This window comes from Pteropus alecto, unplaced genomic scaffold, assembly GCF_000325575.1.
Source record: "Pteropus alecto unplaced genomic scaffold, ASM32557v1 scaffold57, whole genome shotgun sequence".
NCBI lineage: Eukaryota > Metazoa > Chordata > Mammalia > Chiroptera > Pteropodidae > Pteropus > Pteropus alecto.
The window spans coordinates 7582529-7608002 of NW_006442508.1; the positions used below are offsets into that span (position 1 = coordinate 7582529).

The window sequence follows — 25474 nt, forward strand, 5'->3', positions numbered from 1 at the left end:
TCACAGCTCAACATCAAAAATGAAACAAAACAAACTCTAATTAAAAAATGGGAAGAAGACTTAAAGACATTTCTCCAAAGAAGACATAGAGATAGCCAACAGAAACATGATATATGTTCAACATCATTAATCATCAGAGAAATGCAAATCAAAGCCACCATGAGATATCACTTCACACCTGTCAGAATGGCTATTATCAATAAATCAACAAACAACAAGTGTTGACAAGAATGTGGAGAAAAAAAATGTGCACTGTTGGTGGGATGTAAATTGGTACAGCTATTATGAAAAACAGTATGATGATTTCTTAAAAAATTAAAAATAGAATTACCATACAACCCAGCAATTCTACGTCTGGGTATTTATCCAAAGAAAACCAAAACAATAATTCTTAAAGATCTATGCACCCCAATATTCATGGCAGCACAATTTACAATAACGAAGATATGGAAGCAACCTAAATGCCCTTCAACAGAAGATTGGATAAAGAAGTTATGGTTCATATATACAATGGACTATTACTCAGCTATTAAAATAAATGAAATCCTACCATTTGCAACAGCATGAATGGACCTAGAGGTCATTATGCTGAGTGAAATAAGTCAGACAGAGAAAGATAAATACCACATGATTTCACTTATATGCAGAATCTAAGGAATAAAAAGAACAAACTAATCAAAAACAGATTCACAAATATAGTGGACAATTTGGTGATGGATGTGGGGAGCAGGTGTGGGGGACTGGAAGAATGGGGTGAAGGGTTAAAGAAGTACAAATTAGTAGCTGATGGATGGTCACTGGGATGGGGAGCACAGCATTGGGAATGCAATTAGCATTAATATGTTGGCTAGGCAGAGGGTCACGGGAGGGAGGGAGCAATTAGAAGGATTGCTTTGTGAACTATATAGATGTCTAACCAATGTACTGTATACTTGAAACTAATTAAAATAAATTTTTAAAATTGGGTCAAATCATATGTGGGTCAAAATGTATCTTTCAATGGTGAAAATTGTTAGGGAGCCAGTACTTGGTAGCCCCCTCTATTGAAATTTTATGAAATGTTTTAAGTGAAGAAAAAGTTAGGTTGAAAGTCAGGAATAGTAAACATTTTTTTCCTGATTTAAAACTTTTCTAGAACATGGGGATGCTTCCCCTGAAATCACATAAACCCATAATTAGAGGAGATTATTATATTTTTCTTTAGTCACTTTTGAAAAGTGAACAGTCTGGGTCTTTTTCCCTAACATGTGTGTCCTTTCTAATACAACTATGATGAAAAGCACTGTCTATGGTTTACCTGGAGTTGAAATTTATTTGTTCAATGAACAGGTTTTTATTGAGTACCTACTCTGTGCCAGGCACTGTCCCCAGGCCAGGGGCTGCTCTAGTGACCAAGACAAATAAGATTTTTGTCCTTATTGGGAAAACAGACAAAAATACAAGGAAACATTTAATGAATAAAAATATCGTAGATGATTTTAGATGGTATGAAGACAACACCAAAGTGCGATAAAGAAAGCTTTGGGCAGGGTGTGCTCCTATAGGCAGGGTAAGGTGGGAAGGCCTATTGTGAAGGTGAGATCTGAGCTGAGATCTTCCTTACAACAAGAAACTATAGTGAGAATTATGGACAGCACATTCCACACAGAGGGAACATCAGAAGGGACCATGCTTGGGTGTTCTGGGTAATGAGAGGGACTACGTTTGGGGATTTCTGGGAGCAGAAGGGACCGTGCTTGGTGTGTTCTGGGAGCTGAGAGGGATCACACTTGGGGTGTTTTGGGAGCTGAAAGAAGCTGGTGTGGTTGAAGTGTTGTGGTCAAGGAGAATTGAAGGTGGGGTAGTTGGCGATGAGGCAGGCAGCGTAGGTGACACAGGGGTGCTGTGGACCAAGGAGGGAGCTGATTTGGAAGATCAGTGACATGATCTAGCTACTCGGTGGAAACTGTGCATGTCCTAACTATCTTTTCATGGAGACTAACAAAAGAGCAATCTATAATTTACTTCTAGGTCAGGATTCACATTTTTAAAAACAACCATGTCATGTTTTGCTTAATGGTAATTTTATTTATTAGCATTCAGCATTATTAGCATTTCCTCCAGTGTGTAGAATTTTGCTTACATATTGCAGTTCATAACACTATGTACTCAAAGACAAAATTTCCACATGCTTCCATCTCTAGATTTAGACTGTTCAAAATGGGCCTTCATCACTAAACGTAAATTGAATCTTGTTCATGCATGCATAAATTGATTTTTCCTCTACTGACCCCCATAGGGCCATAGCCCATTACATTTCAGTACTTTTGGATTCAATTTAACATCTATTATTTAGATATGTGATCTAAATAATACATTGGCATTCCTTCTGCATCCACCCGTAAATTACTTTACAACATGGACAGAAGTCTAGCATGCATATTTCCCACCTCCCTCTCATTCCGAACCCTCTTCCACCACACCTTCCCAGCCATGGGATTGATTTCTCTGGAAGCACATACTAGTAGTTGCGGTGTCAGAAGCTCACCTTTGCGAGTCTTTCTCTCTGGATTCTAAGCGCTCTGAGAGCAGGACGGTGTTGGTCCAGCCCCCACCCCCATGCTCCCTCACACCCCACGACCTATCCTCACCCCACGGCTTGCACAGTTTTTTGCCCATTAGAGGTGTTCAGCTGAATTGAGTGGTAAATGCAAGAGTGTTTCTGTGTGTACATGAGTACAATTTAGCTAGCCAAATTAGTGCTTATGGTATTTTAAAATATGCCACTGAGTTAACTGAAAGTAATTCATTCCAGGCTGCTGAGTCAGCCAAAGAAAAGGCCGATGTATTTTGAAGCCATTGGGTCCAGGCTAAGGTGGATTTTGTGTGTGAGTGGTGTGACTACCAGTGGCCGAATTTACAGAATAGAGGCCCTCCAGAGCTTCTCCTTTTCCCAATGGAAAGCTTTTATATAATTCACTCTCCCTACAAGTAACTCTTCACTTCTCTGCAAGAAAACACTTTTGCAGCGATTTGATTTTTTCACGGTTTATTTTGTTTTTTCCTTGACAACTGCAGGCAGGACTTGATGTTCTGGATATCCTCCCCTCTGAATTTGGATATGAGTGAATTTCCACGTTTATTGCTTTGTAAATCATTACCTAGGCTTTGAGGGAGGCACTTTTGTAGGCATGGATGGCATGTGCTTAATGCCTAATGCAGAACATACCAGACATCTAATCACTTCTTTGCTGCAGCAAATGTAGCTCAGCAAGATTTGCTTTCTTCTATCCTTACCGAACTGCAGACTCTTTCAGTACCTTGGGTGGAAGATTTTTCAGTTCATTTTAGTATTTGAACATTACAATAGCAGGGTTGCCAGGTAAAATACAGATCACCCAGTTGAAACTGAATTTCGGATAAACAACAAATAATATTTCGATATAAATAAATCCCCAGTATTGCATAGGACATACTTAAATATCAGGAAATTATTTGTTGATTACCTGAAAGGCAAACTCAACTGGGCATCCTGTATTTTTACATTTGCTAAATCTGGCAGCTCTAATTAAACTCAGAGTCACAGCCAGCAGTGTTGGCTGATATTCTCTCTCAGTAAACGGAAGACATTGAGTGGAGCACTTCTTTTTTCTTGAGGTCCTGTACTGTGCCCAGTCTCCCTGTGAGGGGGAGTGAGGCACACAGCCTGCAGCTGCCACTGGTGCTGGGAGGAGGCAGGGAAGCTAGGCTTAGAGCAAACTGGGGCACTGCCCTGGAGTCACTGGGACAGGACTGTCTGTGACAGGAACAACTCCAGGACACACACACTCCAGTGGCTGAAATATATATGTAATATGTATATGTATAATATATTATTATAATAATAATATAAGAATATATATTATCATAATAATATATAAGAATATATTAATATGTTATACATATATATGTAGATATGTGTATATATATGTGTATGTGTGTATGTGTGTATATATATGTGTGTGTATATATATATGTATATATATATGTATATACATATATTATTATGATATATATAGGGGTGTGGGCAATTGAGGGCTGTTTTAGTTGTTATTGCTCCTGTGGCTGTAGAGGTTCCCTGCAAGCCTAGGTGACCTGAGAGGAAAGCCATTGCGGGATCAGCAGAGGGAGAAGCTCAGGGCTCCCCGGGATCCCGAGAGAGTAGCAAAGAGCGGAGAGCGAGAACTGGAAGCCCTGACTCTTGAAGCTGGCTTCGTGAAGCCCACCTCAGATAGCAGGAAAGGGAAATTCGGATTGGGACTGTGGAAAGCACAGGGCTACATCCAGTCATTGGGTCCCACCACCTGTCCCAGTGAGTGGAGCAGTGAGGATGCCAGCCACCACGTTTGCTGCCGCAGGTAGCCGGTTTTCCTGTGAAGGAGTGTCTGGAAGATGCTGTGATATCCTAGGAAGAATGTGTTCTAAATCTCCTGGGTGGTAGTTGGCCAGAGGGGAGACAAACAGCAGGGGTGGGAGAGGAAAGGGTAGAATCTCCCTCGCCAATGCTAGCTGTCCAAAGTGATTTCTGGTTGGAAACGAGAATTAGCGGGGTGGCATTGGGCACATAATTTATTAATCTGTGCTTCAGTTTCCTCATCTACAGGATAAGGTTGGACTAAATAGTGGGCTCTTTCCAGTTCTGACCTCATTATTCTCCTAGAAACTGCTCCTAGTTGCAACAATGCTTCCCGGAAGTCACTGCAGTTATCTATATCATCTCTAAGGAAGAACAGAATGACAAGTTTGAAGAGAAAAAAAAAAAAAGGAAGCGAATTTGTCTTTCCCTGCATAATTATCAACATTATTTTTCATCATCCAGCATCAGAAGTTTATTCTTACTGAAGAGTGTGCGGATGGTGTTCAGGGAATGTGACAAACATTCATAAATTGATGCTGAGGCGAAACAAAAACGTGTAATAGTGATTTTGGTACCTATAATTGTCCAGAGTCTGGAAACAGGTAATACTGTTTTATTATTTTTCAGGCTGAAGATATTTGTGACAACATTATGTGTATTCACCTATGTTTCTATGTTTAATGAATACCTTGTATAGCTATATGAGTTTATACATATAAAATTTTATACATCAGATAAAATACTATATATGTGCATATATATACATACATAAATGTATATATGTTTATATTTATAAAGAGAGTAAGATAGTGCAAAAACGCAAATATGGCAAAAATGTTAATAATTAGTGAATTTAAAATAGTCAATGAACGTGTATGTAACTCTAGGTATACTCAGGTAACTGCTATTTAAATGGTCAAAGCATTGCATTTGAATGGAAACGAGCTTTTAAATCAATGAGATGTCAGAAATGACTGCAATATTTATACTAGTTATTAAGGGCATTAAGTATAGAGAAAAACTTGACTTTACACGAATGCAAAGAATTTATGGGGAATATCTAGAATTAATAAAATGTTCTTTTTTTCTAAAGTAGACACTGAGAGATTATTTTTCATTTTTGTTCATTTTAGAACTTTACGTTTAATTAGAAAAGCATCTATAATTTCGACAGCAGATTCTAGGCAACAGCTGCGGGAACTCATCAACGGCTCCCTGCTTCCAGCTCATTGGCTGTTGAGTGAGTAACAAACCTCCACCCAGAGTTGGTTAAGGCTCTGCCAATTCTCTTTGTTTATTAGCTATATCTAACTACATTTCATTAAAGCTGAAGAGTCAGCTTTATGTTTACTATTTTGATGAAATAATTCACCACATCAGGGTTATTTGAACTTTGACTGTCCTTACGTTCTGTTCCATATTTGACACTGGAATGTAGAGGGTGGGAGGTATGTATAAAACATGATCTTTCTCTCAATGCGCTTACAGTCTAGGACACGGGTTGCATTAGTCTAAGGACCGACTTTCCAGTTCTGGGAATAAAATTGGGAGCAGGTTCTTTTTTCTCTAAAGGTGTGGATCTTTGTGCAGCCCCATGAGTATGGGTAAACCCCTAGGAAGCTTTGATGCCACCTCCAGCCCTTCTGGGTGGAGCTCCAGAGAAAAGCAGGAAGTGGGGGTCATTCTGACAGCCTGGAGCCTCCCAGCAGGTGCACACCCTGCTGCCTTGCAGGGCTACCCTGCAGAGAAAGTCAAGGGGCCCTCCCTTTTTAGGGGGTCAGTGGTGTAATCCTGACCCACATCAAGAAGGGCCAGATTTGAGGGCCTGGGCTGCCCACCAACCCTATTAAAAGTATTAGGCAAAAAGTCAGTCCCATGCTTACATGTCAAATGTGATATTAGAACCTAAATCTACGCTATTCTTTAGTAACCGACTTTCATCAGCCAGTGTTTTGTCTCGGTATGTTTGGAGGACAGTCTGATGACTAAAGAAAGCATGTCTGAAGTCTCGTTACATGATTTTAGGGAAGGAGCAAGCTCCCGAAGATTATCCTGGGACATCTACCAAGACACAGTGATGTCAGAAAAATAACGCAGTTCAAAGCAGAATGAAATAAAAGCTAAATAGAATTACAAGGTATGTGTTTGGGGAGCACAGAGACAGGAATGAGGAAGGTTGATTCTGGAACAACCAAGGGAGGCTTCATAAAGACAGGAGCAGCTTTAGAGCCAGGTCCTAAAGGGTGAGTGGGATTTTCACAGGCAAGTAATAGAGAAATGACTTCTGGACACAGGAACAACGAGAATTCTAAATCTTAGATGGAATAAAATGATACTAGGAGGAAGTAATTTGCCAAATCCAGAATGTAGGAAACTCTGCAGGACAATTTACCTTGTTTCTTTAGCAAGTCAATGGAGGTAAAAGAGGTGCTAGTGGAGAGAAGATTATCTAGATTCATTCATTCACTTACTTTACTTGCTTGCTTGCTTGCTTATTTACCTATTTATTTATTTTTAATGCCTACAGCACCTGGTATTCCTAGGTGGTCTCCCATCCAAGTACTAACCAGGCCCGACCTTGCTTAGTTTCTGAGATCAGATGAGATCGGTCACATTCAGGGTGGCATGGCCATAGACAGGATTATCTAGATTTAAAAAGATCTACTGAACCTCATTATAGCAGAATTCTCTACCATCCCTACCTCCTCCTTCCCTTCCTCCCACCCTCCATTCTTTCATTCATGTATTTGACAAATACTCAGTATTCACTATATGACAGGCACTGGGTTAGTCAATCACCACTGTGGATCCTTCCCTTACAACGTTTCTCCAGTTGGTCCTTTCATTTCCGTCCTCCCTCCCCACTTCAGTAACAAATGCCCAAATTATAGCAATGGTCTCCGTGGCGATCCCACTCCCTTCAGTCTCATACTTTTTCCACCACAATCCGTAAAGCTATGTAGAAGTTGGTCTGAAATCAGCAAATGTCATAGAGCCCTGACAGAGGCTACCTGGTGACTGGCCTGCATAGGAGGTTTGCTTGGCACTGAACTCCACAGAAAGGGGCTCCATGGAAGATAGCTCACAGACAAAAATGATAAGACATGTGGTGAAGGCTTTGGGGAGATGAGATACATTTTTTGTCCTCATGTGCTTATAGTATAAAAAGGGAGCAGACACACATAAAATCAATAATCACACAAATCATTATTTAATTTTACTTGTGTAAGCTCTCCTCTGTGAAGGACAATACTTATGTAAGGAGGTAGTTGATTAACCTGAGAACTAAGCAGGAGCTACGGAGCTAAAGGAGGGCTGGTTTGGGGAGGGTTGATGGGTGGGGTTGGAAAGAACACTCAGGCAGATGTGACATGGGCAAAGGTCTGGAGACGGAGCTATGTGGAAATTTAGAGAAACAGAAAACCCTTAACCTATGAATGGACTCTAATCAGGGGAACCACACAACCTTATTTGCATTTCAGAAACCACCCCTTGGCTGTAGTGTGAGAATCATAAAGGCACGTAGGACGTAGGACAGAGGTAAAGAACAGTTGGTGGCTGTTATGAAAGATCCGGTGGGGGGGTCACGGTGAGTGCGAAAGCTGTGATGGTGTGGACAGACAGGAGGGAATGGATTTGACAGATATTTAGGGGCTAGATTTGGTTGTGCTTAATGACCAATGAGTTAGATGTGGGAAGTGAGGAGAAGGGAGTTCAAAGAATGACTTCCGGAGTACTGGATGGAGCAATGGGCGGATAGCGAAATGGAACACAGAGGATCAGGTACGGTGGGTGGAAAGGGTTAGGGGCAGCTGATGAGTTTCGTTTTGGACACATTTAGTTTGAAGTGTCTATGGGGATATCCAATAGGCAGAGGGATGTGAGTGTGAACTGCCAGAAAAAATTTACAGCTGGAGTTACAGGAAATATCAGAAATCAGGTGATGGTGGGAGGACTGCAATTGATAGCTCACACAGGGAAAGCGAATTGAGTGAGAAGACAAGAGGTTCAGGACCAAGCCCTGGGACACATGGATATTTAAGTGAACGTAGAAAGGAAAGGTAGAATAAGAGCCTGAGAATGACCAGAGAGGTAGAAGAAGAGGAATCAGAACAAAGTACATGCTGAATATTCTCCATTTGTCCCTCTGAAACTACTTTCTACCTTTCTCCTCTCTGTGGCCTGGAAGAGTGACCTCTGTGGACCGACCCTCTGGCTTTCAGAAGTCAGCCACTGGGAAGCACTGTCAGGAGAGTGAAGGGCGAGAAGAGAAGTGATTATTCTCTGGGCTTTCTCCTGCTGGACTGTGGGTTGTTCGTGGCTATGTTCCTCTACCAAAGATCATGGTTTCTGCTTTGTACCTATAGCTGCAATTCCTTTTGTCTCTTCAGGCCTAAGGGTGGGAAAGGCTTTCCCCTGTTGCTAGCTCTCAGGTCCTTCACCTGCCCTTGCCAGTTTCCCTTAATCCTGTCCAGATCTTTCCAAGTGGTTCCTTCATTCAACTCTTTCCAATCACGCCTGTTCCTTGCCATCTGTGTCCTGCTGGGCTTCTCACATTTATAGTCATGTCACAAAGCCACAGAAACAGAATGTCAAGGTGGGAATGGTCTACAGCAGGAGTCCCCAAACCTCAGGCCACAGACCGGTACCAGTCCATGGCCTGTTAGGAACTGGGCCGCACGGTAGCAGGTGAGCGGCAACAAGTGAGCAAAACGTCATCTGTATTTGCAGCCACTCCCCAGCTCTAGCATCACTGCCTCAGTTCCACCTCAGATCATCAGTCATTAGATCCTCATAGGAGCACTGGTCCCTGGTGCCAAAAAGGTCAGGGCCTGCTGGTCTACAGTGCCAAATGCTGCAGATGTTATGCATGAGGTCCATGCCACATGGCATTCGTAGGTTGTGGGCAACCTCTACTAGCACAGGCTAAAGGGACGGTGGGCCTGACCACAGTGCCTTGAAGGGTTAGCAGAGTCATTAACTGCTCCTGCGAGGATCCTAGCTGTGGTATTTGAGGAAACTGCAGAGTGGTGTTGGAGGGATTCAAGCATGCTTTTGGCCTGTGGGAAGGAGCTATTAGACAGGGAAGGATTGGATGTACCGGAATGGGGAATGTAAGTGGACCCACGCCCAGGACTACAGTGAAAGCAGACAGAAAGGAGTATCAACCACAGAACGCTTGCTTCTTGGATTAGAGGAAAGGGGCGAGTGTAGCTATGGATAGTAAAATGTTTACTGCTCTAGGGTAGGGGAATGAAGGAGTTTCTTCTTGATAGCCTAAATTTTCTCAGTAAAAGTTTAAGAACAGAGAAATTTCAAAATAGTAATTGTGAACGGAGGCAAGGAGATTAATCAAGGACCAATGAAAGCCTCAAAAGTTTGCTAAAATAAATGAATAAATAATTTATGGAAATGGTGTAAACCAGAATATAGAATGTGTGGCAAAATGATAATGTCATGAGATGAAATTGGAAGGGTAGGATGTGTCCCGATCATGGCATTTGGTCTTTATATATAGGCAATGGGGAGCTATCAAAAGTTGAATAGTGGAAAGATGAATAGGATATATTATTCAGGGGTGAGTGAGAGCCAGGAGAAGTACTAAAGGTCATAAAGAGGGCTTACAATAATCTAGGTGATAGATAAGAAATGTGCCTTATTTGGGGGTTTAGAGTAGAGCTTATTAAGAGAGTTACTGAGGAGCTAGGGCCTGGAAGACTGGTGGTGATGCCAACAGTTAGATTGGGGGATCCTTAGGGCCCTTCCCCAAACTCAATCACCTTCCATCCTAATCTACCCAAAATATACACTGTAGGTGAAAACAAGCTGCTTTCTATGCAAACACTGGTCGACATAAGTTGCTTAGCCCCCATCTAGATTGCCATACTAAATGTCTCCCTGTAGAGACCAATAGGAACGTCTGCTGCACAGAGCTTAGAGGCTACTCAGACACAGGAAACGAAGGAAAAGGAGTCAGAGATAAGTCAGAAATTTTAACTAGCTTTACTGGGTGGATGTCATGATACTATTGACCAAGAAATAGAATATAGGAGGTCAAGCCTGTGAAGAAAAATGATGAATTTTAGGTACCAGGAGGATCTATGTGGATTTGTACAACTAGGGTTGAGAATGTGAGTCTGGAGCTTGGGAGGGAGATTGAGCCTTGTCATGCAGACCTGGGCATCATCTGTATAGAGCTGGCTGTGAAGCACTGGGGTCTAAGGAGAGGGTAAAGAAAGACTAGGAACAGACTTTTGAAAAATGCTTTTTAAGAGAGGAAGCAGAGGAGAAGCAGAGGAGAAGCATCAGGAAAGAAAAGGAGAAAGTGTCAGGAAAAAAGAGAACAGCTCCCAAGAGTCCCCAGGGGCGAGTTAGGCCAAGGAAGGGATAGCAAGGATCATGGTGGGGTCCCTTCTACTTTTACAAAAACAAAAACAAAAACAAAAGCAAAAACAAAGCGGTGGGGTCCCTTCTACTTTTACAAACAAAAACAAAAACAAAAACAAAAACAACTCTTCTCTCCTTGAAATAAATTTTTAATTTACACTTTGTTCTACAAAATGATCCCTCTTTTAATATAACTTATTAAAAAATATTTAGAATTGCTCTGAATCCCTCCAATTTTGTAGCTTCGTGATCAGCCTCCCAAAAGCTGTGCTGTTCTCGGTGCAGAATCTGTTAAAATCTGTTCAGCAGTCCCACCTGAGTGCTTCAATCTGTGTTAAAAGATGTTACTTGAATTCCCTTTGATTTTGAATGTCCTTGTCTTTGTCATAGTAGAGCCAGTCCTCACCTAGAGAACCAGCTCCCATCAGGTTGCTCTCGGTCTGCATTTGAGTATAAAAGTTAGAATCATCTTTTTCCAGTTGTGACAGTTTCTCCTCTGAATATCTACCCCAGTCTCTGTCACTGAAGGGCTCCTGTGTTCTTAGTGAACTAGTTTTATTTGGAGGCTCTTGTAATAGTGGTACCTGGCTCTTGGGACCCTCTTCAAAATATTCCCCTTCTCCTCTTTCACACTGATGAGCTGGTTCATCACCACAGAATTGTAGCTGTTGTGTTTGGCTTATACGGTCTTCTCTGGAACCACAGTCCGCAACAGGACGTATGAACCCCTCATTTGTGTCAGTGTCCACTGGGCTGGAATTCATGTTGCACCCTTCAGAATCTTGTTGTGAGGGTCTTAAGTTTCCCCCTGTAGTGATCTGGAAAGGAATACTGTTTTGGGTTGTGTCTGATCCCTGAAGGAAAGGTTCGTAGGTACAAATGTCTGAGTCACTTTCACGATAGTCATTCTTATCAGGGTCTGAGGAAACTTCAGCAGAACATGGTGGTGTTTGTGGTAAAATATCCACATTGAAAAATTCCAAGTCTCTAAGTGAGCAGTGCCACTCTGCTGCCTCGGACTGAAGAGCTGCAACATGATCATAAATGAACGTGCCAGGGGCCTTATCGCTGGAAGGACTATCACCCAGAGATCCGGGCAAGGTCAACGGACCCTCAGATTGAGTGGTGTCAGAGGCACTTTCCAGATGACTCTCACGCAAACCAGAGTCTGGACCAGAAAAGAGAGGTTTTTCAAAACAAGCCTCCTGATTCTCACATTTCTCCTGAAACTTCTGGAAGGCGATATTGTCCTCAAGACTCTCGAATGATGTAACATTGGCCTTCCTCATTCTCAAGTCCTCCTCCTTCGGGGGCTCACAGCTCTCCTCACCATCTGCCCATCCTTCAGTCATGTTTCTTGCGTCCTCTGAACTTACTGAACTTAGAGTAAATAAAGACCCTTCATCAGAATCATAGTTGGTGTCCAGCTCGTACTGTGTGTCAGAAGGAGCATGTTTTTGCACTGGTTCCTGGTTAGCAGGAGGGACGTGTAGGCCACTGTATTCGGGAGGAATGACTGGTGGGGACGAGTCCGTATCTCCTGGGTCACTGAGTGTGGCCGAACTGTAGCAGGTGGACGGCTCTTCCTCAGCACGGGCTGCCTTGAGCTTTTGCTGCTGTGCGCTCAGCAAACTAATGCAAGTGCTCACCTGCATTTCCTTAGACAGCTCCAAAGGGAACTGTTCAGTGCCCTCTCTTTCCTCGCTCTCTCCAGTCCTCTGAGCTCTTGTATGTGTTTGCATTTTAGAGAGCACAGCTGTCATTTCTCTTGAGAGCGGTGGGTCTAATTCATTTGAATTCTTATGGATTGAGCCAGAGCCCATTTGTGATCTGCCAGCCAGCACAGGGATGCCCACTGAATGCTCACTGAGAAAATCGTCCTGGGCCACAGTTTCATAATTTATTCCAAGAATATCATTCCTGTAGGTGTGGTCCTGTCCTGCCGAAACCTGTGCATTATTCCCAGCATTTTGCATTCCTTGAAGAACAGACCGTGCTGCACTGTCATTTGGAACCTTGTTATTCTCTCTACTTCCTACCCGCGTGTGGCCCCTGCATTGTTCTTCGCTCTGCCAGCTGCCAGGCTCCTTTCTGCTCATTTCTAGAGTTCTATCATAAATGACAGCAGCATGTGGGCTGACCTCCGTCCCCAAGAAAGAGTCTTGATTCTCATAGAGGTTTAGATCATGGCGAGTTTGGCGCAGATCCACCCTTGGATGCTGTATGTTCTCTTCATTGTAGAAGCCCTCATTGGAATATGCACTGTCTGAACCGGGGCTTCTGTCCTGGCATCTCTGTTGCCACAGTCTGTCAACATAAGGCCTTGTCAAAGCCCCCAGGCAGAAGGCCACGAAGAACGTGATGAACACCGCCAGGCAGACGGCCAGGGCCAGGTCCTGGGAAGTGGCTTCCTTTCTGCCAGCAGCTTGCTCATCCTGGGGGTTCCTTGCCCATTGTGACGGCTGTCCCTGCTGTTCACTGGTATCAGAGCTGGCATGGGCCTTTTCCCCCAGAGTGGAAAAGCGCATGTACATTCCTTCCCGGTTCCTCTCGGCTTTGCTCCTTGTGAGACTTTTCACATGACTTGGACTAGTGTGAGGAATGTGGGTTTCCCTGGAAGCTCTGCTTCTGGGAGCCCACCGGTGCACCTCCTCATTCTCTGAAAGGGGAGGGTGAGAACAAACACCGAAATGAGAGTCCAGTGGTTTTAAAAGCTTCTGTGAGCCCTCAGTCCTTATGTAGCTGTATTTAATGTACACGATGATAAGCAGCTTTACTGAGATTTATTGATTGATTAATTGATTGATTGATCATCTAATGCCAATATTATATATATGGCTCTGCACACATTTACACATGGCTGTCAGGCTGAGGTCTGCCGCTCACAGGCCCTGGAGCTTGTGTTTTCTTAGGCTTCTTGACCAACAGGAGGAAAGAAGCCAGAACAGCCTCATTGCTTCTCTTTCTTCCGTATCCTAACCAACTACATGTTTGTGAGAACATTTCATCAGCTCCCTGCAAAATCTGCCTCAGCCCTACCCATGTTCACGTTATCATTTCTTTACCTTTCTCCAGTGCTGGTAAATAGCAAAGATATTCAGGTTTCTCACCTGGCTCCTGACATTCTCCCCTTCACACTCAAAATGCCAGTCGTGGCTCTTAGAGAGGAAGGGAACAAGTGTGGCTGACAACATTGAGACATCTCTCTGATCTTTTTGGATTTCTTTTAAACCTGGTATGCATGGCTATTTCTCCTTTAATGTCAGTCTTGAACAGAACAGAGTCCAGAACTCACTTAAAAAAAAATCTGACAAGGATGTGAAGTACAGTATGAGGAATATAGTCAATAATATTGTAATAATTATGTATAGTGTCAGGTGGGCACTAGACTAATTGGGGGATCACTTTGTAAATTATACAAATGTCTAACCACTATGCTGTACACCTGAAACTAGCATAAAATAATATTGAATGTCAATTCTAATTGGAAAAAAACAAAATCTGACTTCCCATACCCCAGTTAGGAGTTTGAGATTTAGCCAAAATAGTAATAGAAAAAGCTTTCCAGAACTTTAGGGAGTGGCAGGGAACAATCAAGGAAAAATATCTCCTTGAAATATGTATGTTTTGTGTATGTACAGGATTATATTTTTAGAATGCTAGCAAACATTTTAAATGATCATGTTTCAAATTTTAAAAGTTTTTTTTTTTTTGATAAAAGTATGATATTTTAGGGCTTCAGGACAAAATCCTCTTCTTGTGAAATTCTGTTTTTGATCAAATCTACTGGTTTCTGAAGCAGTTGAGCTAGGTTTCTTTGAGCACGTGAAGAGAATAATTTATTAACTGAGGAAAACAGATACCAGCAATCGTTCTATGATACAGCACAAGGCTCACTAATGCCATGGATCAGCACTCTTGCTGTCATTGTTTCAAATGGGACTAAATTCTTCGTGTGCTTTTTTCATTTTGTCTGGAATCTTTTCAGAGAGAAGAGGAACTACTGACTTACCTATAGACCTGTTGCAAATTACATTCCAGTTTTTCCTCCAAGATTCAGAAATGAAATGTTGGAAGACTGTCACACTATTGTCACACTGCCATTGGTTGTCTGCCAGGTCGGCCTCCAGATGGGGAAGTTCTAGAGCAATGAGCATCATAGGCAGGACGGTGGTCAGAGCATTGTTGCTGAGATCTACAACCTGCCCAAGGAGAAAGAAATTTAGGACAGTCTGAGGATAAAGACTTTTAGAGACAATAAATGTGTTACAGATACTGTTTATAGGTCTATGGAGGCAATAAGAATTTAGTGCAGATTTGAGAATTAGAGAATAGTAGTGGGTTTAAATCTCTGCTCTGTCTCTAACAACTCTGTGTACCTCAGCAACTGTTTTACTCTCTATGAGCCTACTTCCCAGGGTTGTTGTTAGAATTAAATGTATGCAAATCTTTAAGTGTGGTGCCTATATTAGATGCCTAATTATTTTCCCTTCCTTCTTCCCTATGAGTTATGATTTGTACTGTTAGATAAAACCTAGACTCTCCGTTGTTATCAAGGTCTAGAATTAAATACAAGGTCTAGAACATCTATATACATGGCGATGTTGAAAGTGGAGAAGATACGGGATGATGAGGACTGGAACACAGAAGAATTGTGGTTGACCAGAAGTAGCAAGGACAGGTCTTTTGCATCGAGTATTATCTCAAGGGTAGTAGTACATTTCTCTGCATCCACAGCTACTTAAAACACACAAGTGACTAATTTTTCTAGTCTAATCAGATGTGAAGGGGAAACGGAAAAAAAGCTATTTAGTGGCACTAGAAACAGAGAATGATCTGTTGATATTGGCACTGGCAGTGGCATGATACAGCAGGGAAAGCATAGTTAGGTTCAGCTTCAGCCACCGTTTGCAAAGCACTGCTGCGTACTGGCATTCTGCTGAGTGCTCTGCCTAGATTATCGCTAGTCCTCCCAACAGATTCCTCGTTTCCCCCTTTCTTACAGAGTAGGAAATGGGGCTGGGTCACACAGTATATCCCACATAGCCCCTAGTAATAGCGCCTGGTACATAGCAGGTGCTCAGTAAATAATAGAGAAAGAAATGAGTGAATGAAGTGGCAGAGTTGAGATCTGATTTGGCTTCACAGTGTGTGCAGTTTACTCCAGATCACACCCTCTTGGAGCCTGAGCGAAGGCCTGGGTGGCAGAAGCTTGGAGCATGAGGCACCAGACTGTGGTCTTGGGGTCTGGGGAGGGACAGATGGTTATCAGAAGAAGAGAAAATCATAAAAGAATGCAAACCTTGCTGAAATAAAAAGAGGGCTATGGTGAAAACCAGAGAGGCTGAATCTTACCTAGGACAATTGTTTTATAAACATCAGGGAAAAAGCAGCATTGATACCTTGGGTTATATAAACTCCTAAGAAGAGCTGCTTCAAACAAACAATCCAACAGCACCATAACCAAGGCCACTACATATAGAATCAGAATTCTCCCTGAACTTAGGTAGTGAGGGTGACTTTTCCAGTGTTGGGTAACTAAGCAGTCTTGATTTCCAAAGGAAGGTTGACAAAGCTAGAAAGTAGGAGACTGAGACTGGGAAGAAAAAAACTGCTTTGGCCCAGCCTTGACTAGGATCAGTGGTTTTCTTATGTATGCCTCCTCAAAAAGAGTGAGATAGCCTGTTTTTCAAGTAGTTATTTTCTTTTTTAATGCACATCTGCATTTTTTTTCATTCTAGCAGCTATTATATTACAAATCATGGATCTGAAAGCAAAACTGGAGACAGAACAGAAAACTAATAAAATGATTCAGAAGAAATAATTTCTGAGAAAAGATTAAAACCCAATAGTACAACCACAAGAAATAGCCATCCACCATTATTTGAAAGAAGAGTACATTATAGGAAGATTGAGAGAACCATATGATGTTGCTACACAAATCACTGAATCTACGAAGAATGGAATAAGATAAAAAAAAAAAAAAGTAATGCTAATTTGAAATGCCAGTGAAACTTAATTTATTCTATCTAAAAAAGTGATGAATTCGTGCTCTGAAAACTCTATCTGGCTTCTGAGAAGAATACAACATGGGATGACATATTGTGTAGTGTAAGTATTAACTACGTCTCCTGAAAAAAGAAAACCATCTATTTTAATCTGCAGCTTTCTGGTACCAAATATGTTCATCATGTTCCAAAGCCAGTTTTTAAGTTATTGCTAAACATGTAGAAGGAGTAATAAAGCAGATATTGTATAATTCTTGGCAGTTCAGGTGAATTGAGAATTACAGATGATTTAAAACATTCTTGGGTTGTTTTTTCATTTGCCTATAGTGCTGTGAGTTGAAGAAGACTTATAAAGCACAGTAAAAATGCATAGAAAATAAAACAAACATAGGGCAATCACACATACAGATATACTTATAATCAGTACACAACATACTAAGTGAGGTTCTGAGGCAATCTGACAACCTGTTTGTGCTGATTTGGGGAGCACTGCCAAGTTAAGTGGGCTTTCTCATCTACGCTAATAATTACCGTGGCAGACAGATTCTAAGATGGTCTGCAATGACCCTGCCTCCCAGTTAACACCCTTGGGTAATCTTTTCCCCTTGAGTGTAGGTGAGGCCTGTGACTTGGTTCTAACCAACAGCGTATGGCAAAAATAATGGGATGTCACTTCCATGATTACATTACTTAAGATTATAATGTTCTTCTTACTAGTAGGCGCTCTCCTTTGGGCTCTGAAGCAAGCTGACAGCTGTGAACTGTCTTGTAGAGAGGCCCACATGGCACAGAACTGGGGGCAGGCTTAGCCTGAGAGCCAAGGAGGAATCGAGCCCTCAGTCCAACAGCCTACAAGGAACTGAATCCTGACGACAACCATGTGAGCTTAGAGATGGGTACTTCTCTGGTTGGCCCTTCAGGCAAGACTCCAGTCCTGGCCCATTCCTTGACTGCAGGCTCTTGAGAGGCCCTTAGCAGAAGACCCGACTAAGCCTTGCCTGGATTCCTGACCCACATAAATCGTGAGATAATATATGTGTGTGGTTTTAGACTGCTAAGTCTGTAGTAATTTGTTATGCGACAATAGATAACTAACACACCTATCCATGATCATCAATCATTCATTCATTCCTCTGTTTATTCGACAAGTGTTTTTAAATATGTGCTATGTATTAGACATATGCTAAGCACTAGAAAACAAAATAGATGTGATGTATGTCTTCAAAGAGCTTACTGTCTTATAGAAGGGTTATGAATCCTGCCGACAACCACGTGGGGATATAGGCATAACAACTAACCGTACCTAAAACTGAATCGTTTCAGTTCTGATAAGGGCAATGTGAAAAAAGCATATCATATTGTGTGAGAGTGTAAAAAAGGGCAACTAATTCAATCTGGAGGCCCAGGGAAGGCATCCTTGAGAAAGTGACATTGGAAGAATTAATAAGCTCTTCCAGGCAAAAGATCAGCAAGTGGAGAGGGCTCAAGGTGGAAACAGGCAGGAGTACAGCAAGAATGGGGAGAGCTGAAATGAGCCTGGAGAGGCAGGCAGCAGCCGGGCTCTTGTGAAAGTTTAGAAGGGCTTAAAAAAAAAAGTGGCATAATCAGATTTATATGTTAAAAGAGTAGGGTGCTGTGGTCACTTTAGAATTTCTATACATAGTCTACATTTATAAAGAGCTTACTGTGTTCCAAGTATTGTTCGAAGCACTTTATATGTATTAAAATATTTAATTGTCACAAAACTCTATGATAAAGAATCCAAGCCATCTCCATTTTACAGATGGGAAAGGCACACAGAGATTTGGTAACTTGCCAAAGATCATGTGGCTAGTAAGTGACAGTCTAGGTTTAAACCCAGGAAGCTGACTCCAGAGTCTCACCATTGCTTCACTAGCTACTCTTCAATAGAGGGGGAATCTGGGGAGTCATTCTGGTTGAAAGGGGGGAGTTAGAGATTTATCTTGAAGCTATTTTTGAATATCACCTTACACAAAATTGGGGAAATTTCAGCTGTCTAAGATGACAGCCACTAGCCACACATCAGTCCAAATTGGGATGTGCAGTAAGTGTAAAAAATACACACCAGGTTTTGAAGACAGTGTGAAAAAGAGAATGTAAAATAGCTCATTAATAATTTTTATACTGATTGCATGTGTGGAAGATAACATTTAGGTATATTAGTTTATAAATTATTACTAGAATGAAATTCATCTGCTTATTTTTACTTTTAAAATCTAGTTACTAGAATATATGAAATGGCATATGTGGCTCACATTATGTTTCTATGGAACAATCGTGCCTGTATAAGGATGGTGGTTACAGATTGAGGGACTAAAGTTCTCCCCAAGGCATCTCAAGGTGCCACTCTGGAGGCCACCCTGGTATTTCTAAAAGAGCACCGAGGGGAGATTTTACAACATCCCCCAAAGAGGAGGAGAGTAGAGGAAAGTGTTTGGAGGAGAAGGCACTGAAGCTGCCAAAACCAGAGCAGAGTTTTGGAGCTTTGGGGCTTCCTCACCATCACCTCACCTCACCCCTTTAGTGAGATTAACGGCCAAGCTGCTCCAAAATGTGACATGGATTCTCCCCAATAAGAAGCTGACGTTTAGAACAGTATGTGGCACATGGGAAGTGCCATAGAAGTATGAGCTTTTATCATGATCACTTTTGTTATTCCATGCCCAATTTTGGGACGGAAGCCAGGGTCACTAGTCCTGGGCTAGTGACATCTCAGCATCGACCAAGTTGCTTTAGAGGAACCTCACCAAGTGTTCCAGATTGCTTAAGGCCCCCAGAATCTTTGCTGACCTTGCAGCTCAGGGAGGGAGCCTCACTAGTAGCAAAGATTTAATTTCTTGCCAACTGGCAAGTGGAAACTTGGAGTTGGCTTTAATTTGATTTAGAAAAACAATGTGCCAATTATTGATGCTGAGTATCATGTTTGAGTAAAATTCATGTACGTTGCTGAGGCCTCTCATTTTTAAGACAAGAGAGAGACTTCAGCAATTTTGGGGGAATCTCAAAATAGACTTACTTTTCTGATTAATAGTACTATTGGTCATGAAGAAACTCTTCAAAATACATATTTTTCTAAGGTAAATTGCCCATATGTTTGCATATTCGAAATATTGTAAAAATTATTTTATGACCTGTAATTTTTTGAGGTCCTTGAAGGCTCTTGGATGAATTCTGAATATCTCATTGCTCTTTAAATAGAGGTTCTCCAGTTGCAGGCAGTTGTGAAAATCAGACACACCAATTTGTGATATCTTATTGAATGACAGATCCAAACTCTGCAATGACTTCAGTTTCCATAGTCCTGTTAAAGTTAAAAAGCAAATTAAAATATAAACTGGTGATATTTACTGCACCATTGTTTGTAAGGATGAAAAATCATAGACAACCTTAACCGGTTTTCAATAGAGAAGTGGTTAAAGAAAATATGGTATGTCAATACTATAAAACACTATGTAGTCTTAGAATAGGGGCCGATCAACATGAACTGACTGAACAGTATAGAGTATAATTCCAATGTTATTGGAAAAAATAGCCATATGCAAACATATACACATATTTTGAACAAGCAGAGAAAAAGGCCTGGAAGCAGGTAAACTATGCCAATTTTTATCATAAAAGTATGAATTTAAAAAATCTATCTTTGTAAGATGTGATAATATTTATTTGATAATATTTATATGATTTATTTATATGGATGAACTCTTTTGAGTTTTAAGGTATTCTTTCTTTTATCTAGACATTCTTATATTTTCAAAGGTGATAAGTTACAGCTAGATTTTGTGTTCTGGCAAAATAATCTAATTGAGTTTTTGTCTCTGCCTTTGTATTTCACGTGATTCCAGAGAATAACCAGGAGGCCCTGGTTTGGCATGGAAAATAAAGGTTGAGAACGAAGTGCCAGTCTTAGCAGTCTTCCAAATTTGGTTTCCCATATGAGTCTCGCAAAGGAGCCCTGCATTTTTACTTTTTTTTTCTGCTCTGTTCTCACATGTAGTCTGTGTCTTTAACCAACTGCTATATAACAGATCAGGTTGGTTCAATTCCAGGTTTATTCCTTGCCTACTGTCTGCAAGGTACTTACTGTGAGACTGATTATGCAGAGAGAAGATGACTTAATTGGAATGGCTGTACATCTATGTTATCATATGTTCACTTCATATGATACAGACTGTACAGACTAAGCCAGTGATCATTAGGACAACTCGATCAGGACATTATGAACAAAGCACTTGGTGCTGAGGACAAATACAGCACAGCATTCTTACAACTGGTTGAATGATATGAAATACACACAAGAAAATTTACTAGTAATACAAAGTAGTTATACCCTGATCATCGGACTATCTGCTCCGTCAGGTGACTAGTCCCTTAAGGGCAGAATTCATATCTTTGCAAATTCTTGCAATGCCTGGAATATAATATGCATCCAATAAGCCACAGGTTACAGTGTTTGAACTGCACAGAGATTTAAAAAATTTATTGAGCCAACAATAATGATTCAATACAAAAAATGTGCATTTCTAGCTTCTCTTGAAAGATTGGAAGTTCCAACTGGCATAAGACAATGTTTGTCTGGAGCTGAATGAGGGCTGTCTGCTTTAAATGAATATGCACTTCTCAAAGAATATTTCTTTGTACTCATGACTCTATCAAAAATAGGAAAACAAAGGGTAGACGACAAAGCCTGCATGTTTGAAAAAATGGGAGAGAACCAAGGCTGATATTCGACTGGCATATGCTAGTAAGAAACACTCCCATACTGGTTTCTAACATGGCCGTTGCTGACTCGTGTTCTGCCCCATCCCCTGGTCAGCCCCACTGTATGGGGCACGTCAGTATTTCCACCCTGGAGAAAATGTGTCTTTGTGGAGTGAAGAATATTCCTATATGTTTTAATATGCAAATATATGGGTTTGTGAGAAAAAAAATGCAACACAGGACACCAATGTGAAAGAAGCTATAGTTTCCTTAACATTTTCATGATACCTGCCTGGCCTATATAGGGATGTGAACTTATGGTTCCTGCAATTTCTCAGTGAATTGAATACGAACTGAATATTAATTGAATTGAATGTGTCCACTAGGAGTTCAGTGGAGGGGAGATCATGCCTAGCTTTGGAGTGCAGGGAAGAAATTATTTAAAACCCCTATTTAATTGTGTACCCTTTTTGTGCTCTGAGCATTTCACCAACATCTCTTTTTAATACTCACAAAGCCCTGGGAGTTATTACCATTTTGCAAAAGGCAAAACCTAGGTGCAGTGAAGTTAAGAACTTGCCTGCCCTACCTCATGGTGGCTGAAGAGGTAGAGCTGGGACTGAAACTCAGATTTAAAAAAAAAAATTATATTCGTTTCAGGTATACAATCTATTGGTTAGACATTTATATAATTTATAAAGTGATTCCACCGATTACTCTATCACCCATCTGGCTCTACACATAGCCATTACAGTACTATTGACTACATCCCCCATGCCGTAATCTACATCTCGGTGACCATTCTGCAACTACTAGTTTGTACTTCTTCATCTCTTCACCCTTTTCATGCAGACCCAGCCCGTTCTGTCTGGCATTCATCAGATTGTCTTCTGTATCCATGAGATCAGGTTTCATTTAGAAACTCAGCTTTCTTAAACATTACCCTTTAACCATGCACGTTTCTTAAAAAAAAAAAAAAAAAGACATAAGCAACGCCCTGAAAGATAACTTGAATTTAGAAAAGAGAAAATAGGCTGAGGTAGGGCTCTCTACACAAGAGAAAGATACGGGCCATGGAATACATAAAATTGCCAAATGTATTGGGGGTTGTTTAGTGATTCTACTTGTGTCAGTCATATAGCAAATATGGTACTTAAGATATTGAGTTTTACTTCAGCTCTGTTTGTGATCTTTGATGTGAATCAGGATATATCACTTAAGGTTTCCATGGCCCAGCTTCCTTTCTTAAAAATTGTTTCTCACAGGTGGAATTGAGATCTATCTTTGATTACTATGATCTTCAAGTATTTTGAACTCAGTGCAAGTAGGGTGTAACAGTTTAGATTATTGTTCAGCAAATATTCACTTCCCTGTGAGCAGAATATATTTCCCCATCCTACTGAGTTGAGTTTGATCATGTGACTTGCTTTAGCCAATGAGATGTTAGCAGACATGATGTGAGTAAAGATTTGAAATATGCTCATTTGGTGGGGCTTGTTCTTGTGGCTTCTTCCAAGAACAATGTCATGAAAATAACCTGCTATGATTAGCCTGCTGATTCAAAGACAATGAGAGGTGTGACCTTGTTGTTTAGGGTCTCTCAAGATGGAGCTGGGAAATTTGAGTAAACTCTTCCATGATAGTTGGCCACATTTCTCAATGGGGGAAAATATATTCTTTTAAAATTTTTGCATGGTGAATCAATGTTGAGTGAAAGAGGTTGGGAAGTGCATGAATGGCTGGGGCTTGGGTATCAGTGAATAGATTCTATGTTTCAAGAGAAGAGAGTTGAATGTTGGGAGGAAAATACGATGGCACTTTTGCAGAGATGAAATTATTTATTGAACTGCTTGCTAATGATCACATAGGCCACTGGAGGCAAGAATTTGATTAGTCTTTGCATTTAAGTGGCCAGAAGCAGTTTTATTACTTCCAAGAAATTATCTCAGTGTCTAATAGGAAAAAGGCCACAGAAGGTATGCCCAGACATTACACCATCTTAGAAACATTCTTTTGGACTATAAACTTCTTAAATGCTCTCCCAAGTGTGATAACCTGATAACAGAGGAAATGATGATATTCAGGGGTTATGGCTTCAAGTTCAAAGAGTATTAAGAATTGGAATAGAGTCTAGAATGGCCCTAGGTAAGATACTTGACTCATAAGGCCAGCCCTACAGGTGAGCCAAAGACCTTGCCCTATTAGCTTAATGACATGCATGCATTTTGTTACTTTATAACCTGAACTGGTTTTGAAAACATTGGTTATTGGTATTTCCACAATCCAACAGCAATCAGGATAAAATGTTTAATTCCCTATAAATGAAAAGAATACAACATATTTTTGTCTTTACAATACACTAGTTATGTGTTTTTACTCCACCAATTTCAAAATCAGGTATTATTTCATCTCATTTCTAACACATTTCTCTCTTGGATTCTGAAATTTTGTAAGTTAATTAGTGTCAGGCTGTCATACTAGTCTGTCAGCCTAACTGGAATTATAATAAGTGTTGGTCTGACAGATTTCCAGGTACTCTATGGGCACTCTGAAAAGACTGCTTGAGTTTAACTGGAGACCCATCCCATTGTTTTTAATTTTGGGAGAGTTTAACTGGAGACCCATCCCATTGTTTTTAATTTTTTAAACTAATTTTTCCATTATTAACACTGTACTCCAAAAATATAGGAGGGACGTAGAATGATCAAGGTTAAATTCATGTCCGGCTTCTGTTTTGAAAATTGCATTGGCTGGCACCTCCTCTGGGTGTTTTCCCAACATGGAGCTTAGTGGTGACGTCACAGTTGACTCTGAAGACAGCGAATTAGCTGACATTGGATTTGTCAATGTGATGTTTCACCCTTACAGAAGTGGGCTTTCCTGAGTGAAAGTGACTTTTCATTGGCTCTATAAATTGTCACCATTTTAAGATATGTGGTACATGATTCATAAAGGTACACATATCTACAAGTCCAGTTGCTTGATTTCTGCTTTCTCAGATATCTCTAAGTTATTATTTTAGATGAAAGCAAACACCTATATAAGTAGACGCAAACGATTCTTGACTCATGAATTTTAGTGGGCCAGAAGTCCCATTCACTGCAATAGTTATTTAACATTTTAAAAGATAACGTGAGACTTAGACAAAAACAAATTTATTATTTGTTTCTAAACAGATTGTTATTCTCAATTTGTGCCAAGGGAGTAATTATAACTAATATTTGCAAACTACAAGGTTACAAAGTACTTTTCACATATTTTAATAGCTGCCATTTATTACGCCAAATACTATGGTAAGTTAGGTTCTTGAGATACATTTTTCTTTACTCTTCGCAACAATCCTATGAATAAATATCACATTATCCAGACATTACCTTTAAACAGGCTTAGAATAAAGGAATCAAAAAAGCTCAGAAATAGCATGGCACTCTAGACAGCACCTTTCTCTTACCAGCTTTTCTTCTCCAAAATAAGATTTCAAAGTCTGAGTTATCCAGCCATAGTCACAGAACCATAAAATGGGAAGGGATGTTAGAGGGGACTCAACCCAGTAAAAACTGAAAACGTATGATGATTTCAGGAAAATAATTCAAATCACAAAATGCTATAGATAAAAGAACTCTGAGTTATATCCAATTAGATCAGGGCTTACACTGGACTTCCATCACCCATCTGTTTCATTCATCTATGGTTTCATTTGTTGGAATTCTAATGGAATTTCAGATACAGGATTAGCTAATTTCACTTTTTTTCCTTTTTTTTCCTGATATTTTGGGAGGCAGAGTTTAACTCAGAAAAGGAAGATGGGGCTATATCTGCATTTTATAGGTATATTTGGTCCTTAAATGAAATTGTACTTGCCCTAACCTCCTATTAGCTCTAGGGGAATTCATCTATTTTATGGAGATATGATCACCATTTCTCTATTTACTCTTGTGGTGGGATAATATTTTGACATATTAATCTTTTATCTCTCTCTCTTCTC

At 40.6% G+C, this 25474-nt stretch overlaps 1 protein-coding gene, 1 long non-coding RNA gene and 1 pseudogene across 4 annotated transcripts in view; 1 reads left to right on the forward strand and 2 right to left on the reverse strand.

Annotated features, from left to right (window-relative positions):
- The first annotated feature begins 4570 nt into the window (after window positions 1-4570).
- LOC112471514 lies at window positions 4571-16952 on the forward strand. Its single transcript, XR_003043332.1, has 4 exons — window positions 4571-4977; window positions 5509-5615; window positions 6401-6512; window positions 16504-16952. It is a non-coding gene; the product is annotated as an uncharacterized LOC112471514 (long non-coding RNA).
- On the reverse strand, window positions 6894-7012 carry LOC112471559 (annotated as a pseudogene).
- Window positions 10894-25474, reverse strand: part of LRRC66 (leucine rich repeat containing 66) — a 20646-nt gene continuing 6065 nt past the window's right edge. For all 3 annotated transcript variants that reach the window (XM_025040283.1, XM_025040281.1, XM_025040282.1), the window contains 3 exons: window positions 19923-20092; window positions 14775-14964; window positions 10894-13421 (listed from right to left, as the gene is read on the reverse strand). In XM_025040283.1, the coding sequence (XP_024896051.1) occupies window positions 11107-13421; window positions 14775-14964; window positions 19923-20092 (2675 nt within the window). In that variant the 3' untranslated portion in view covers window positions 10894-11106. The remainder of the gene's footprint in view (window positions 13422-14774; window positions 14965-19922; window positions 20093-25474) is intronic.